Raw genomic sequence first — 17,889 nt, 5'->3', positions numbered from 1 at the left:
GCGGCGCCGCAGCGAGGCCTGGAGCGGGAACGCGCCCCCCCCCCCCGCCCCCCGTGAAAACGTGCCACTTGTTTGAACGAATCTGCCGTAGACACCAGTGTGGCGACCTGGCTGGGTCGAGGGGAAATCAGCAGCATCGACCGCCTCTTGGGGTCTCATCTGACGGCGGTCACACGGCCAAGGGAGCAGCAGTCGTGGCAGGTGCGGTCTGAGCAGGCCACGTAGCAGAGGGTGTTGGGGGAGCCGGGCCCGCCGGGTGGTTTGCGGTTTACCCAGAGTAGCGGCACGGAATGCTGGACACCCGTTGCGTGGGTTCTTGGCTGGAGTAATGAAGGGCAAGAGCTTGATGAACTCAACATCCCTTTCCCACCCTCCAGCCTCCTTCCCAACACACACACACACACACACCAGAAATTTGCACCATACATTTTATTCCCGATGCGGGACAGATTCCTTCCATCCCCAAAATGAATCACATGCCGCCCTGGAGAGATCTAGATTCTCCCACCATCTCTGGGGAAGGAGTCAGAAAGGCAGGTGCTGGGGACCAGGAACACTGCGGTTCCCCGGACAACTCCTCTTCCCTTCTCACTGAGGACAGCTGCTCCCCACTAACTAGTCCTCTCATCTACTCATCCCCCTTTAAAAAAAAGAAAAAGAAAAAAGAAAGCGCCTTCACTATTGAAAAACAATAAACACAACATCTCAAGTATGAAGGAGGGGTCCTGGGCTGGGACACAGGTCAAGGACCACCGGTGGAAGAGGGAAGGGGGTGGAGGAGTCGGCGTCACTGTTTCTGCTGCAGGGCCTCCTTCCTGGCTGCATCCTGTAGTAGCTGCGTGTCCACCTCATCTGCGGGCAACTGCACATAGCGGACCACTGAGCCCCGGATGAAGCAGTTCTTCACTGATAACTAGACAAAGGTAGGCAAACGTGAAAACACTCTTAAAGATGTCCTCTACCCACCCAGGGCCTCCTGTTTTTAGAGGTGTTGGCTCTTTCCCACCATCCCTCACTCACCATGTGAGGGTATTTCTCAGGGTCTGTGACACTGATGTCAGTTAGTTTGATGTTGAGATACTAAGGAAAGAAGATGAACACCATCGTTAGCCCTAGAGACAAGACCCAAGTACCCCACCCTTAAGCTCTCCCCTCCTCCTGCCCCAGGACCAGCCCTGGGCTCTTGCTTTGTCTCACCTGATCCACAGAATGGAGGGTCCCACAGATGCTGTCAGGGGCAGAGGAAAGGAAGAACCAAATTAGTTTACACCCAAGTCAACACAGAGGTGACTTGAGAGCTAAGAACATGGTTTGGGAAAATCAAGGACTTGAAAAAGCCAGAATAGGTGGAACCAAAAGGGGGCATTCCTGAGCCCTAGAGTAGGAAAGACAGTGCTTCCAGAACAGTGTTTTATTTTTTTAAATTAACTTTATTGGGGTGACACTGATCAACATGAACATACAGGTTTCAGGTGTGAGTTTCTATGTTACAAGATGTGTATACTGTACCATGTGCTCACCATCCAAAGTCAAATCTTCTGTCACCATATATTAGGACTGCCTTATCCCCCACTCCCTAGAACTGTTATTTTAGATTATACATCTTTCCCTATACCAATCCACTCTTGAGAGCTACCATCTTATATTTCTCCTGTCTTCTGTATAGCATGTGTAATTTTTACAGCCACTTTTATCATCTTTAGCAACTTTACAAAGTAGCTATTACCATCCAGGGGCTCAGAGAGGGTGTGTAACTTGCCCAATTTTAGAACAAACAAGGACTCAGACCATCAGCTGTTTGCATTAATGGATTTGGAACCAGAGCCCCACATATAAAGTAGACAAAGCAGCGAGCATTGCTCTTGAAGGGACAAGAGATACCCTCTCCCTTCCCCGATGCTTGAGACCCTGAAATGTTAGTGAGCAATGCTCTCTCCCAACTTATAAAATTTGTCAGATGGTGTTCATCTTTCCTAAGTCTCACAACTTCCAAGCCCATGAATTGTATCCCTACCCTGCATATCCCATAAATCCCTAGCGTTTGCTGATGTCTAATATTTCTGTAATTCTCTTTCAAGTTTGATTTCTACAAACCAAGGTCCTATTACTTTACACCTCAATCCAGGCCACCCTCCAACTTGGCCACCCTCATCCTCACCATCCCGTGTGTCATCACCAGATTCTAAGTTCCTTAGAACCACTGGTTCTCAAACACTGACGTGTGCTCACAGGTGTCAGAGTCCATGACAAAAGAGGAAACACAGGCCAGCAGTATTGTGTATGTTGTATGCTGAAGGTTGTCAATTAATAACTTTAAAATTTATTTTAGGGAGAGAGGAAGGGGGAGAGAGAAAGAAACATCAATTAAAAAAAATTTTTTATTGATTTCAGAGAGGAAGGAAGAGGGAGAGATAGAAACATCAACGATGAGAAAGAATCATTGATCAGCTGCCTCCTGCACGCCCCCTACTGGGGATCGATCAAGCCGGCAACCAGAATTGAACCTGGGACCCTTCAGTCCACAGGCTGACGCTCTCTCCACTGAGCCAAACCAGCTAGGGCAGTGGTCGGCAAACTGCGGCCCTCGAGCCACATGCGGCTCCTTAGCCCCTTGAGTGTGGCTCTTCCACAAAATACCACGTGCGGGCGCGCACGTACAGTGCGATTGAAACTTCGTGGGCCATGCGCAGAAGTCGGTTTTCGGCTCTCAAAAGAAATTTCAATCGTTGTACTGTTGATATTTGGCTCTGTTGACTAATGAGTTTACCAACTACTGGGCTAGGGCAAAAACATCAAATTTTTTTAAAATATGTTTTTATTGATTTCAGAGAGAGATAGAAACATCAATAATAAGAGGATCACTGACTGGCTGCCTCCCACATGCCCCCTACTGGGAATTAAACCCCAAACCCGGCATGTTCCCTAACAGAGGATTGAACTGTGACCTCCTGGTTCATGGGTGGACACACTCAACCACTGAGCCACACGGGCCAGGTGAAACTGATTTTTTAAAAAAATCAACTTATTTATGCATTCATTGGTTAATTCTTTCATGTGTCCTGACCAGGGATCGAACTTGCAACCTCATATATGGGGATGAAGCTCTAACCAACTGAGTTACCTGGCCAGGACTAAAAAATAGTCCTTTTCTTTGATTGTCCTTACTATTTTTTTGGTATTAAATTTTTAAAAATGAAATTATTGTAAATGGCAGTTTAAATGTCCTTATCTTGCCAAAAATAAAGTTGGCAGTTCTCTGCTGGACCCTATTTTTATAAAATTCTACGTCTTTGAAATCCAGTGTCTGAGGCCTACTGCCTCGGTGGTGGTTTCGCCACATCCCTGGCTGCTGAACAGCCTTTGACAGCACTTCACCACCATGTGCAGTGGTGAAGTAACTTCAGGAAGTGGATAAGGTGGTATTATTTCATTCAGTTCATTGAGAGCAAGACATTTGGCACAAAAGTGGTCTGACAACAAGCCTGAGAGAAAGCTCCTCTCCCAACCCAATCTTACAGTCCTTCGAATCTTACAGTCCTTGCTTTGGGACCTGGAGCTAAAACATAAGTTTTTGCCATGTGGAAGGCCCAGGGAGGAGAAAAGAGGAAAATAAAAACAAGTCTATCTCACAGAATTGCCTCGGGTTGGCATGGGCTCCCAGACTGTCTCTCTATATGGCCCTCATCTCTATGCCATCAGTACCACACGCATTGCCCATGTCATAAATGAAATCTCTGATGTAGAAGTCCCTCTCCTCGCCACTCTCTGCCATGTCAGTGTTTCTTCCATTAAGCAATTACCTCATAGAAATGTGGAAGACACTGCTGGGGAGAGAATACATTGATTCAAACTTTCTAAAGGACAATCGGGTAATAGGTATCACTTATTATTGTTTTTAAAATCTTTACTTAAGGATATGTTTTTATGGATTTTTTTTCTTTATCTTCACCTGAGGATATTTTCTCCATTCATTGTTTATTTTTTAAATATATTTTCATAGATTTCAGAGAGGGAGAGGGAGAGGGAGAGACACATCAATGATGAGAATCATAGACGGTTGCCTCCTGCACGCCCCTCCCCCCCCCCCAATGGGGATTGAGCCCCACAATCCGAGCATGTGCCCTGACTGGGAATTGAACTGTGACCTCCTGGTTCATAAGTTGACATTCTAACCACTTAGCAACACTGGCCAGGGCTGTTTTTATTGATTTTTAGAGAGGAAGGGAGGGAGGGAGAGAGAAAGAGAAACAGAAACATCAATACGTTGCCTCCTGCAGGTGTCCTACCTGCAACCTTTTGGCCTAGGGCAGTGGTCGGCAAACTCATTAGTCAACAGAGCCAATTATCAACAGCACAATGATTGAAATTTCTTTTGAGAGCCAAATTTTTTAAACTTAAACTTCTTCTAACGCCACTTCTTCAAAATAGACTCGCCCAGGCCGTGGTATTTTGTGGAAGAGCCACACTCAAGGGGCCAAAGAGCCGCATGTGGCTCTCGAGCCGCAGTTTGCCGATCACGGGCATAGGGGATAACACTCCAATCAACTGAGTCAAACTGCCTGTGCCCGGATCACTATTTTAAATGTACATCTCATTTAAAGGATTTTTTTCCCTAAAGAACTGGAAACGGCCCAGCTAGTGTGGCTCAGTGGATGAGTGTCAACCTATGGACCAAGAAGTCACTGGTTCAGTTTCTGGTCAGAGCACATGCCCGGGTTTCGGTCTCAGTCCCAAATTTGGGGTGGAGTGTGTGTGTGTGTGTGTGTGTGGGGGGGGGGCTGTGCAGGAGGCAGCCTATCAATGTTGATGTTTCTCTTTCATCGATGTTTTCTCTCTCTATCCCTCACCCTTCCTCTCTCTCTAAAATCAGTACAAACACTTTGTTTATCCTCACCCGAGGATATTTTTCCACTGACTTTTAGAGAGGGTGGGAGGGAGGGGAAAAGACAGAGAGAGGAAGAAACATCAATGTGAGAGAGACACATCAATTGGTTGCCTCCCTCACGTGCCCCAACCAGGGCTGGGGATTGAGCCTGCAACCGAGGTACATGCCCTTGACCAGAATCGAGCCTGGGGCCCTTCAGTCCATGGGTCAACACTCTATCCACTGAGCCAAACTGGCTAGGAAATAAAAACACATTTTTAAAAAATTGTTTTAAAGAATTGGAAACCGCCTAACTGTCCAACAGCAAGGCCTGGTTAATAAAGATGCCAGGCAGATATTAAGAAAGTTAAAGATCACCTTTATTGACGAGAAACATCCACATCTGCTAAGTGAAAAGCAAATTTCAAAACTGCATAGAGCTCTGACCGGTTTGGCTCAGTGGATAGAGCGTCGGCCTGCGGACTGAAGGGTCCCAGGTTCGATTCCGGTCAAGGGCATGTACCTTGGTTGCGGGCACATCCCCAGTGGGGGGGCGTGCAGGAGGCAGCTGATTGATGTTTCTCTCTCATCAATGTTTCTGGCTCTCTATCCCTCTCCTTTCCTCTCTGTAAAAAATCAGTAAAATATATATTTTTAAAAAAACTGCATAGAGAATATGATCCTATTTATAACTTTTAAAAAAAGCCCGGGCTGGGCAGCTCAGTGGGTTAGAGCACCGTCCTGAAACGTCAAGGTTTCAGGTTTGATCCCCCATCAGGGCACACACAAGAATCAACCGATGAATGCATACATAAGTGGAACAACATTGATGTCTCTCTCCCCCTTCCTCTTGCTCTAAAAAAAAAAAAAGATAATCCAGACAGAATTGGATTTCAGTCCTTGCTGTCATTTACTAGTTGCATAGACTTGAGCAAGTTTCTTAACCTATCCAAGCTTCAATTTCCTCACATGTAAAGCAGCAACAGCAGTATATGTCACAGGGGTGTTATGAGGATTCAATGAGTTAAATGTATGCAGAATAGTGCCTACTCAAAAGGAGGTTCTCAAATGTTAGCTACTTTACTTTCAGCACAGATTAATTAAGCTCCTACTATATGTCAGGCCTATTGTAGACATTAGGAACAATGGTGAGCTTAAACATGGTCTGGGGCCCTGTCTGAAGGACAGGCCATAAACAGTAAACATATTTTTCTGAAATCACAATTTGAGAAGCACCCACTACGAAGAAAATAAGACTCTGGTAGAAGGATCTACTTGGCTAGAAAGACCAGGAAAAGTCCAAGGATACAGCATTTAATTCCCAATTCTGAAAGATGATTAGGAGTTACGATTTAAGGAGTAAGGAATGGAAAAGCAATACAGACAGAAGGGACTGGTCTCCTTTTTATCCTTTACATTTTCTTGAGCAAAAGGGAGATTATGCCACATATACTATTTTGCAACCACTTTCCACATCAACACATCTCATTCTGGTGTGATAGCTATGGAACATAGAAGCGCCACAATTTAACCCAGTCCCTATTGCTAGCTATTTGTTTTCCATTTTTGGTTACTGCAAAGAAAACTTACAAACGTCTTTGCACCTACATCTTTACTTGTGGAACTGACTCTTGGGTCAAAGGAGTATATAATTTAATCAGAAAAAATGGTGATGCCTCCAGTCTCTGACCTGTCTGTACTAACTCTTTATATATAGTACTTGAGGCCTGGTGCACGGATTCGTGCACCGGTGGGGTCCCTCAGCCTGGCCTGCGCCCTCTCGCAACCCGGGACCCTCGGGCATCGGGCTGAAACCTGCAGTCTGACATCCCCAAGGGATGTAGTAGTGCGTGAAATGGCAGGCGGCCAGGGAGGAGCCCAAGCCCAGGTCGGGCACTGTGCTGCTCTGGCTCATTGCAGCCCCACTGCACCTGCTGCTGCCACCGCTCCAGGTGCTCCCGCTGTGGGAGCGCACTGACCACCAGGGGGCAGCTCCTGCATGGAGTGCCTACCCACTAGTGGTCAGTGTGCGTCATAGTGACCAAACTGTCGACCAGTCCAGCGGTCCACTGGTTGCTTAGGGTTTTATATACATAGATACGTAATTCTTTGTTTTTTTTTTTCAAATACAAGAAACAACTCCACAGCTCATCTGTCAGCTTACGGCACAAGTCATTCTTTCTCTCTCCCACCTTACCCAGCCCTCAAATAACACTTGTTCAATTAAAGAGGTTTCAGGGCCCAGCCCGTGTGGCTCAGCGGTTGAGCACTGACCTATGAACCAAGAAGTCATGGTTCGATTCCCAGTCAGGGCACAAGCCTGGGTTGCAGGCTCCATCCCCAGTAGGGGGCATGCAGGAGGCAGCCGATCAATGATTCTCTCTTGTCATTGATGTTCCTATCTCTCTCCCTCTCCCAAATCAATAAAAATATATTTTTAAATAAATAAAGTATAAATAAATCAATAGGTTTCAGGGCTCTGGGCACATCCCCTCCCTACAGACTTGTTGAAATAGGTACCTACCTCAGGTCATTCTTGAGTTCCACGACCACATCCTTGCCCACAAGGGACTTGAAAAAGGAATAGAAGAGCTATTGGGCGAGAGAGGGGAAACCGTCATTTGGGAAGAGGCTGGGAAGAGGCGGCAGGGAGAGGGGCCTTGTGCCACACTGGTATCCGCCCCCCGCCCCTGGGCAGGTCTCGGAGCTTCCCAGGAGAGGAGACTGGGCGACGGGAGGGACAGCTAGAGCCCCAAAGATCGCGCCCTGGCGGCCCTCGGGCTCTCGAGCTCGCTCTCAGTCCGCCCTCTCTCCTGGGTCCTGCCCACCCCCCTCGGCACCCCGCCCCCGGCACCCCCCCAAGCCTGGTCTCCGCCGAGGAAATGCTCCTTGAGGTCTGACTTCCCCTCTCCCTCGGGTTCTTACACTTTCCCTTCAAAGGGAAAAAGCCCTGTGTCCCCAGATGTCTTCTCAGGGAACTTGTGGTGCAGGAACTAAGGGCGGAGGGAACCCCGGACGCAGCCGGGACCCCCACCCCGACCCCAACCGACCGAACCGCGCGCTCTCCCCGAGGGCGCCTCCTGGTGACGTCAGTACCTACCATGGTGCTCGCGCGGCGGGCTGCCGGCCGGACCGGGAAAGCGAGGGCCTGGGGCCCGGGGCCAGAGGCCGGGCGGGAATCGAGCGCGGGGCGGCCCCTGGGGCGGCGCGAGGCGGGGCGGGAGCGCGGCGGGGAGCTCGGGGTGCAGAAGCGCGGCGCCCGCCAGCACAGGGATCCGCGAGGCAGGGCTCCGGGAGGGGCCAGAGCGCGGGGCGGGGCGGGGCTTCCTGCCTCCCGACAGCCTCCGCCGCGGGCTCCCCGCGCAGGCGCGGCCGGCCTGGGGCCGAGGGAGCGTCTCCTTGCGCTCCTCCCGGTGCAGCGCAGTGCGACTGGACCCTTCCTATTGGAAGCTGCTGGGGGCTTTGTGAGACTCCAGAATGCTTCCACCCCCTGTATCTGTTACACTTCCTTACAAAGGAAAAAGGAATGTTGCGTTGCCCTGCCGGTTTGGCTCAGTGGATAGAGCGTAGGCCTGCGGACCGAAAGGTTCCGGGTTCGATTCCCGTCCAGGGCGTCGGCTGCAGGTTCCTCCCCGACAGGCCCTGGTCAGGGCTGTGCAGGGGGCAACCAATTGCTGTGTTTCTCACATTGATATTTCGCTTTCCCTCTCCCACTCTCTCTAAAAATCAATGGAAAAATATCCTCCGGTGAGGATTAGAAAAAAGAAGAAAAAGACATGTTGAGTCCCCCAAGATCAGAAGCTTGAGCACAAATCTTGGTTTTATTAAAGGTTCCCTCCCAATATATTTCTCTCAAGGACCCACCTCAGGCCACATTTCTTACACACCTTTGCCTCGGGCTGTCCTGTGATGGACAGAGTGAAACTAAGCAGACTGCCTGGAGGATGGAAATAAATAGCCATCCTCATTGTTAGCTAAGACAAGGGTCCTAAGGTCTGGACAGTTCTAAATGCTATTTCCTGCTAAATGTTAACATATAGCAGTATTCTGCAGATGCAGCAGTAAGCAGGATAAGAGGACAGGAAACTCAACCTGATAAAGCACGCAGAGAAGAGATCAACATGTAATTGACCCAACAGTGTACATAAGCGATGTCTAAGCTTCCTTCGAGGAGACAGAGCTTTGGATATGAATCCCATCTCCTTGATTTGCTGCAAGTAAAACTACCCTGTGACAACCATGTCTTGCTCTTGAACAGAGCACCTGAGAGGCGAAAAACCCTTGAGTTTGGTAACAATCACATCCAAATATGCCCCCTCAAATACAAAGGGTTACAAACGCAATTACACATATTTCTATGCCCATGTCACCAACATTTTTATAAATAGGTGAAAATATTTTTTCAAGGAATAAGACCATACTAAATCCTCCATTTCTCATCTTGCACAAAAGTACTCATTTGTCAGGAGTGTGTCGTAGAAATGTTTTATACACATAAAAGACATACTAACAGCCCTGGCCAGGGTGGCTCCATTGGTTGAGCATCAGCCTATGCTCTTAGAAGTCATTGGTTTGATTCCCCATCAGGGCACAGGCCCTGGTTGCAGCTTGATCCCGGGTAGGGGGCATGCAGGAGGCAGCTAGTCAATATTTCCTCTCCCTCTCCCTCTCTCTCTAAAAGCAACAAAAACAAATTAAAAAAAAAAAGATGTAATAATGGACTCAGTGCACAGACACTGATCTAGACCCCACCTGTAGGTAACATCAAGGAGAAGTTCGGCTGCCCGCACCCAACCCCAGCAGCTGAATCCTAAGCACCTAAACTAGTCTATCATTGAATATAAGTAGTTATCGCTTAGCAACTGCTCCAGGTGGGGCTGAAAGTGCCTGATGGGCAAGACATGTTCCTGCTTGAAACAATTAGCTCAGGAAAAGTCAAATACTTTGTCCTTACCAACTTAATCATTCACAATTAGCTCACAATCAGACCACACATGCTCTCTCCATGAACTTTCCTTTTCTTTACTTTTCAAGATACACTCACAGTCTAATGATACCAGAAGAAATTTGTTTCAGGAACAAATTTACTGAGTGACAAATAACCATCCACACAGGAAGAAGAAAGTTGGGGAGGCTGGAACTAAATATCAGACAGATTCATCCATTGGTTCAGAGAGGGGCCTAGTTTTCCTAGAGTCTGATTCCAAAGTCAGACACGGGACATTGGAGTGTAAAAAGATGGCCCATGAGACTCCGCCATTAGAATTCCAAAATGATGGTAACTTAGGCTCAGGTCCAGTCAATTCAAGAGTCATAACAATGTTTGATGATGAAGGGAACGAATTCACCTGGGGGCACCCTAGGACCCTCCAGCCCCAGATAAGATTAATCTACTTCTTCAATGGTGGGGCCTGTGGCAGCCCTCCCAGGCGTGTACCCGGTTCCACAGGTCGGCCCAGTGCATCCCTCCTGGTAGAGTTTTGTGATGACTGGGTTACACACTTGCTCCAGTTCCTTTCTCTTATGATCAAACTCATCCTTCTCAGCCAGTTGATTGGCCTCCAGCCACGAAAGGACCTCGTTGCATTTATCCAGAATTTTCTTTTTATCAGACTCACTAATCTTACCCTTCAAGCCTTCATCACTCACAGCACTCTTCATGTTAAAAGCATAGGATTCTAAGGCATTTTTTGCACCAATTTTCTCTCTCTGGATCTCATCTTCAGCTTTATATTTCTCAGCATCCAGAACCATGCGCTCGATGTCCTCCTTGCTCAGGCGGCCCTTGTCATTGGTGATGGTGATCTTGTTGGCCTTGCCGGTGCTCTTGTCCGTGGCTGTTACATTAAGAATACCATTGGCATCTATGTCAAAAGTCACTTCAATCTGAGGAACTCCCCTGGGTGCAGGAGGGATGCCAGTCAGATCAAAGCGCCCCAGCAGGTTGTTGTCCCTCGTCATGGCCCTCTCGCCCTCGAACACCTGGATCAGCACCCCCGGCTGGTTGTCCGAGTAGGTGGTGAAGATCTGGGTCTGCTTGGTGGGGATGGTGGAGTTGCGCTTGATCAGGACGGTCATCACGCCCCCGGCTGTCTCCAGCCCCAGCGACAGGGGCGCCACGTCCAGCAGCAGCAGGTCCTGCACGTTCTCAGACTTGTCCCCCATCAGGATGGCGGCCTGCACTGCCGCCCCGTAGGCCACTGCCTCGTCCGGGTTGATGCTCTTGTTGAGGTCGCGCCCATTGAAGTAGTCCTGCAGCAGCTTCTGCACCTTGGGGATGCGGGTGGAGCCCCCCACTAAAACAATGTCATGGATTTTCGCCTTATCTATCTTGGCATCCCGAAGAGCCTTCTCCACAGGCTCCAGCGTGCCCCGGAACAGGTCTGCACACAGCTCTTCAAAGCGGGCTCTGGTGATGGACGTGTAGAAGTCGATGCCCTCATAAAGTGAATCAATTTCCAAGTTGGCCTGTGTGCTGGACGACAGAGTCCTCTTGGCCCTCTCGCAGGCGGTGCGCAGGCGCCGCACGGCTCGCTTGTTCTGGCTGATGTCCTTCTTGTGCTTCCGCTTGAACTCCTCCACGAAGTGGTTCACCAGCCTGTTGTCAAAGTCCTCCCCTCCCAGGTGGGTGTCCCCGGCCGTGGCCTTCACCTCAAAAATCCCATCATCTATGGTCAGGATGGACACATCAAAGGTGCCTCCACCCAGATCAAAGATCAGGACCTGTCGCTCTCCCTGACCTGCTTTATCTAAGCCATAGGCAATGGCAGCAGCTGTTGGTTCATTGATTATTCTTAGCACATTGAGACCTGCAATCACGCCTGCGTCCTTGGTGGCCTGGCGTTGAGAGTCGTTGAAATAGGCCGGCACCGTGATCACCGCGTTGGTGATGGGATGGCCCAAGAAAGCCTCAGCAGTCTCCTTCATCTTAGTCAGCACCATAGAGGAGATTTCTTCCGGGTAGAAAGCCTTTTTTTCCCCTTTGTAGGATACCAATACTTTGGGCTTGCTTGCTTCATTGATTACTTGAAAAGGCCATAGTTTCATATCTGATTGTACTACAGGATCATTAAATTTTCTGCCAATCAGGCGTTTGGCATCAAAGACAGTATTCTGAGGATTCATGGCCACCTGGTTCTTGGCCGCGTCCCCGATGAGCCGCTCGGTGTCGGTGAAGGCCACGTAGCTGGGGGTGGTGCGGTTGCCCTGGTCGTTGGCGATGATCTCCACCTTGCCGTGCTGGAAGACCCCCACGCACGAGTACGTGGTGCCCAGGTCGATGCCGATGGCCATTCCCTTAGCAGCAGCCATGGTTTTCCGAGACCTGTTGAGAAAGAGTGAGATATTGGGTATTGTTTTTAATTGTGCTAAAATACACGTAACACGCCATTTACCATCTGAACCATTTCTAGCTGTCCAGTTCAGTAGTGAGTTCATGCACATTGTTGTCCAACCGATCTCCAGAACTCTTTATCTCACAAAAACTGAAATTCTATGTCCCTTGAACAGCTCACCATCCCCTACTCCCACCAGCTCCTGGAAATCACCACTTTCTCTTTTATTTTTTTTCCAGCTATGCCTCAAAATTTTAATAAGATGCCCTCTACACACATTTGCTACTAAAAATGGAAACAGCACATCAAAAAATTTGTTACAATTCAAATAAGTACAAGAATAAGGTGTATACCTAAATTGACTTCATGTCATAATTCTCAATGATAATACCATTAGAAGGATCTCCATGTAATAGCCAATAACTACAGCTACATTTAAATCTTGGGCCTCCTGATTGACTCAGATACGTGGTATATAATAGCCTCAGTCCTTATCATCTTTCATCACAACCTTTCTTTCATTTCTTTCCGAGCCCTTGCCACTGTCCGCACTCCACATCTCCTCGTGACTTGACTCAGCCCCAGCCCAGACCCCTTGAAGTTTTTCCTCTGTCCTGCTGTTGGCGCGACGGTTTTGGTGGAAGGGAATTTGGTACTAGGGTTGAGAGTCAAGTTACTAAGGTTTTTTGCTAGCACTTCTGAGACAGCTTGCGTGCCAGCTGAATCTTCTTCATCGGGCATCTGAGAAAACTCCCAGGCCGAGGGCGGGTTGAGCTGCTCTGCTGAGTCCGTTGGAAGTCTAGTCTCAGCCTCAAGTTCCTCCTAGATTCTGTCCCCCAAGAGTTCAAGCAGAGGTGATGCTCAAAACTCTCCAATTGCTACAAAGCAGCCCGGAAAGAACTGTATAGTCCAAACACAGAGAGGAAATTCCCAATTCCCGAAATCACCACTTTCTGTCTCTGAATTCAACTACTTTGGATAGCACGGATTAGTGGAATTATACACTATAGCATGTGTCTGATTTTCCTTCCTTTTTAAGGCTGAATAGTGCATTATATATCCACATTTTATTCATTTACTCCCTCCGGGGATTCTTGGGCTACTGTGAATAATGCTGCCACGAACCCCGGGTACAAGTATCTTTTTGGTGTACAAATATCTCTTCCAGACAATCTTCCATGCTTTTAAAAAAAAGTGTTTACTAATTTCAGAGAGGAAGAGAGAGAAACATCAATATGAGAGAATCATTGGTCGGGTGCCTTTTGCACACCCCCTAGTGGGGATCGAGCCTGCAACCCTGGCATGTGCCCCTGACCAGGAATCGAACCCAGGATTCTTCAGTCCGCAGGCTGATGCTCTATCCACTCAGCCAAACCCTAGGGCTTCCGTGCTTTTGGAGAGACAGACAAAAGCATTCTTCCTGGGAAGGCAGTGGGTGTCACTGTTTTCAATTTTCACAGGTCCTGACGCAATTGCCCTGTCCTATGTCTCTGACATACTTTATTCTGAGGTTGACTCCCGCTGGACTGAAATTATTTTACCTTCCGGTCTGTGCAGACACAGTAACCACCACACTGGGGCTCAGCTGCCTTTGGGCTCCGGTACCCTCTGCCAGGGTTTGTGGGAGGAAGGCGGGTGAGGTGGCGCGCTCCCCGCAGTCGGTCTCACCTTTCACCTAACCAATCCTGCCCCGAACGGACAGTCACAGCCGCTCCTCCGCCCCTCCCGGAGGCTGGGACCACCCCGCGCACCCGAGCTCCTCAAAGGACCCCCTCCCGGGCTGGCAGCACCCACACCTCAGACTTCAAGTGACCAGGGAGCCTCCCAGGACTCCCTCAAACAAGCACCCACCCCGTTACAAACAGCCCTCCCGGTTCACCTGTTCTCCCGTCGCCTTCGCTCCAGTTTGGTAACGTTCGGACTGCGAAGCCCCAGCCGGTGGGAACTCCCTCAACATCTACGGTGCGCAGCCGGTGTCCCCCCACCCCCCACCCGCCCGCCCGCCCCAAGCTGTGAGCGGCTCCAGCCTTTCATCCCGCTTCCCAACGGGCCGTGAGGTCAGAGGCAGCCGGTCCATTGTAACGCGACTGCGGGCGCGGCATCAACGCCTCCAACCCGCCGCCGCCCCTTCCAGCGTCACCGGGCCACCCCGCGGGCCCCGCCCCCGCCCCCGCCCCCGCCCCTGCTGTCTGCCCTCTCAGCCCCTGACACCCCCCCCGCACCCCTCCCGCCCCTCCTCACCCCGCCCCCCAGAACTGCGCCAGCCCAGCAAGCCCCAGAAGAGTCTGGAGAGTTCTGGGAGGGCGGCACCGCGGACGCTGATTGGCCCGAGGGAGCCTGGGGGCCGGGCGCGCGGGGAAGCCCCTGGAATGTTCCCGACCCGCCGCCCGGCCGCGCCCGGCGATTGGGTGAGCGGAGGCGGAGGGCGGGGCTCCACGGGGAGTTATAAACGCAGCGCCCGCCGCGGGGCTGCAGCGAGCCCGCCCGGACCTGACCACCCCGCGCTCTCCCCGCCGGTGGTCGCGACCCCGCCCTCCGCAGTCCCGCAGCTCCGAGGACCGGCCCCCGCAGCCCGCGGCCCGTCTCCCGCTTCGGAAGAGACCGAGCTTCCCGTCCCCGTCGCGGGCCCGGCCGGGACCGCCGCTTCCAGGAAAGGCCCGAACCTCAGCGCGCGGCGAGAGAGCAGGGCGCCGGCATGGCTAAAACCACGGCCATCGGCATCGACCTGGGCACCACGTACTCGTGCGTGGGGGTCTTCCAGCACGGCAAGGTGGAGATCATCGCCAACGACCAGGGCAACCGCACCACCCCCAGCTACGTGGCCTTCACCGACACCGAGCGGCTCATCGGGGACGCGGCCAAGAACCAGGTGGCGCTGAACCCGCAGAACACCGTGTTCGACGCCAAGCGGCTGATCGGCCGCAAGTTCGGCGACTCGGTGGTGCAGTCGGACATGAAGCACTGGCCGTTCCAGGTGATCGGCGACGGGGACAAGCCCAAGGTGCAGGTGAGCTACAAAGGGGAGACCAAGGCGTTCTTCCCCGAGGAGATCTCGTCCATGGTGCTGACCAAGATGAAGGAGATCGCCGAGGCGTACCTGGGCTACGCGGTGACCAACGCGGTGATCACCGTGCCGGCCTACTTCAACGACTCGCAGCGCCAGGCCACCAAGGACGCCGGGGTGATCGCGGGGCTGAACGTGCTGAGGATCATCAACGAGCCCACGGCGGCCGCCATCGCCTACGGCCTGGACAGGACGGGCAAGGGGGAGCGCAACGTGCTCATCTTCGACCTGGGCGGGGGCACCTTCGACGTGTCCATCCTGACGATCGACGACGGCATCTTCGAGGTGAAGGCCACGGCCGGGGACACCCACCTGGGCGGGGAGGACTTTGACAACAGGCTGGTGAACCACTTCGTGGAGGAGTTCAAGCGGAAGCACAAGAAGGACATCAGCCAGAACAAGCGAGCCGTGCGGCGCCTGCGCACCGCCTGCGAGAGGGCCAAGAGGACCCTGTCGTCCAGCACGCAGGCCAGCCTGGAGATCGACTCGCTGTTCGAGGGCATCGACTTCTACACGTCCATCACCAGGGCGCGGTTCGAGGAGCTGTGCTCAGACCTGTTCCGGGGCACGCTGGAGCCCGTGGAGAAGGCTCTGCGTGACGCCAAGCTGGACAAGGCCCAGATCCACGACCTGGTCCTGGTGGGGGGCTCCACCCGCATCCCCAAGGTGCAGAAGCTGCTGCAGGACTTCTTCAATGGGCGCGACCTCAACAAGAGCATCAACCCTGACGAGGCGGTGGCCTACGGGGCGGCAGTGCAGGCCGCCATCCTGATGGGCGACAAGTCTGAGAACGTGCAGGACCTGCTGCTGCTGGACGTGGCGCCCCTGTCGCTGGGGCTGGAGACAGCCGGGGGCGTGATGACCGCCCTGATCAAGCGCAACTCCACCATCCCCACCAAGCAGACGCAGATCTTCACCACCTACTCGGACAACCAGCCGGGGGTGCTGATCCAGGTGTTCGAGGGCGAGAGGGCCATGACGAGGGACAACAACCTGCTGGGGCGCTTCGAGCTGAGTGGCATCCCCCCGGCCCCCAGGGGCGTGCCCCAGATCGAGGTGACCTTTGACATCGACGCCAATGGCATCCTGAACGTCACAGCCATGGACAAGAGCACCGGCAAGGCCAACAAGATCACCATCACCAACGACAAGGGCCGCCTGAGCAAGGAGGACATCGAGCGCATGGTGCAGGAGGCCGAGAAGTACAAAGCCGAGGACGAGGTCCAGCGCGAGAGGGTGTCCGCCAAGAACGCCCTGGAGTCCTACGCCTTCAACATGAAGAGCGCCGTGGAGGACGAGGGCCTCAAGGGCAAGATCAGCGAGGCCGACAAGAAGAAGGTGCTGGACAAGTGCCAGGAGGTGATCTCCTGGCTGGACTCCAACTCGCTGGCGGAGAAGGACGAGTTTGAGCACAAGAGGAAGGAGCTGGAGCAGGTGTGTAACCCCATCATCAGCGGACTGTACCAGGGGGCGGGTGGCCCGGGAGCTGCTGGCTTTGGGGCTCAGGCCCCCAAAGGGGGTTCTGGCTCTGGCCCCACCATTGAGGAGGTGGATTAGGAAGCCTTTCGCGGATTGCTCGCTCGTTAGGAGAGGGATGGGATGCTAGGCTTTGCTTTGCCTTAAGTATTTGCCTTTCAGCAACTCTGAACTTTGGGGATTGTTTGCAAAGTTGAACTGTGTGTTTTTGTGAAGTTATGAACTGCTTTTTTCCCCTCGGTGAAAGGTGGAGATGCGCTTATACTGCCATCTATTGTCCATTTTTGTAATACTCATACCAAACTCGGTTTTTTTCCTACTGTTTACTTCAAAGTAAATAAACTCAAAATAAGTTGAGCGATGTCTTGTCTGCCTCTGTTTTATTTTGAGGTCAGAAGGGTCTGCACAGTTTGTGTTTTTTATAAAATCTAAAATCAATGGTAATTTTCCTCTTAGAAAAGGTTAGGAATCTGAACAAATAAGGGTATTAATTGCATTGTGATCTCTTTCTCTTAGACAAATGGTATTCTTAGGAGATTAAAAAAAAATAAAACCTGCTTGGAGGCAGCCGATCAATGATCCTCTCATCATTGATGTTTCTATCCCTCTCCCTTCCTCTCTGAAATAATAAAAATATTTTTAAAAAACAAAAATAATAAATAAACTAAACCTGCTTATTTACAGTGGGTTGGGTTTGTGGGTCCACAAAAAATAAGGGCTACTGGCATGGGTACCTCAAGATGGGTAGAGCGGTTTGACCCCATGTAAGGGTGGCCTCAAAAGGGACTTGGGGTTATTCCCCAAACAGGCAGAGGAGAGGCAGTTAGATGGGAAGGTCATGGCTAGTAATTTCTGTAAATCTGATATATCGAAGCCCTGATATTTAATCTGTATTCAACATCAAAGAGAAAGCAAGGCTTAAACTAGCAGTCAGGAGATGTGAGTTCAAGCGCTGGCTTGCTCAGTCATGCACAAGTGCATTAGCCACTCGGATCCCTACTTCTTATATTTATTTTATTTTTTGTTCATTCTCACCTGAGGAAATTTTTTTATTGACTTTTAGAGAGTGGAGTGGGGAGAGAGAGAGAAACATGACTTGAGAGAGACACATCAATCAGCCCCCTCCCACACCTGCTCCAACCAGGGCTGGG

The 17,889-nt window shown here is 51.2% G+C and overlaps 3 protein-coding genes across 3 annotated transcripts; 1 reads left to right on the top strand and 2 right to left on the bottom strand.

Moving 5' to 3' along the window:
• Positions 1 to 67: 67 nt before the first annotated feature.
• LSM2 (LSM2 homolog, U6 small nuclear RNA and mRNA degradation associated) lies at positions 68 to 8,179 on the bottom strand. The gene is made up of 5 exons (XM_079780016.1): positions 7,965 to 8,179; positions 7,389 to 7,456; positions 1,198 to 1,228; positions 1,021 to 1,080; positions 68 to 913 (listed from the first exon to the last, which is right to left on the bottom strand). The coding sequence occupies exons 1-5, from the start codon at positions 7,965 to 7,967 to the stop codon at positions 788 to 790; spliced, it is 288 nt and encodes a 95-aa protein (XP_079636142.1). The 5' UTR covers positions 7,968 to 8,179; the 3' UTR covers positions 68 to 787.
• A 1,086-nt stretch (positions 8,180 to 9,265) lies between these two features.
• On the bottom strand, positions 9,266 to 14,194 carry LOC307105343 (heat shock 70 kDa protein 1-like). The gene is made up of 2 exons (XM_079781083.1): positions 14,078 to 14,194; positions 9,266 to 12,188 (listed from the first exon to the last, which is right to left on the bottom strand). Exon 2 carries the CDS (start codon positions 12,173 to 12,175, stop codon positions 10,250 to 10,252), a length of 1,926 nt encoding a protein of 641 aa, XP_079637209.1. The 5' UTR covers positions 12,176 to 12,188; positions 14,078 to 14,194; the 3' UTR covers positions 9,266 to 10,249.
• A 464-nt stretch (positions 14,195 to 14,658) lies between these two features.
• Positions 14,659 to 17,099, top strand: LOC307105056 (heat shock 70 kDa protein 1). Its single transcript, XM_079780467.1, has one exon. The coding sequence runs from the start codon at positions 14,894 to 14,896 to the stop codon at positions 16,817 to 16,819; it is 1,926 nt and encodes a 641-aa protein (XP_079636593.1). The 5' UTR covers positions 14,659 to 14,893; the 3' UTR covers positions 16,820 to 17,099.
• Positions 17,100 to 17,889: the final 790 nt, after the last annotated feature.

This window comes from Cnephaeus nilssonii (assembly GCF_951640355.1).
Source record: "Cnephaeus nilssonii genome assembly, chromosome: 9".
Lineage (NCBI taxonomy): Eukaryota > Metazoa > Chordata > Mammalia > Chiroptera > Vespertilionidae > Cnephaeus > Cnephaeus nilssonii.
Note: the sequence above shows the minus strand (reverse complement) of the source record. Positions and strands in the feature narration are given on the sequence as shown.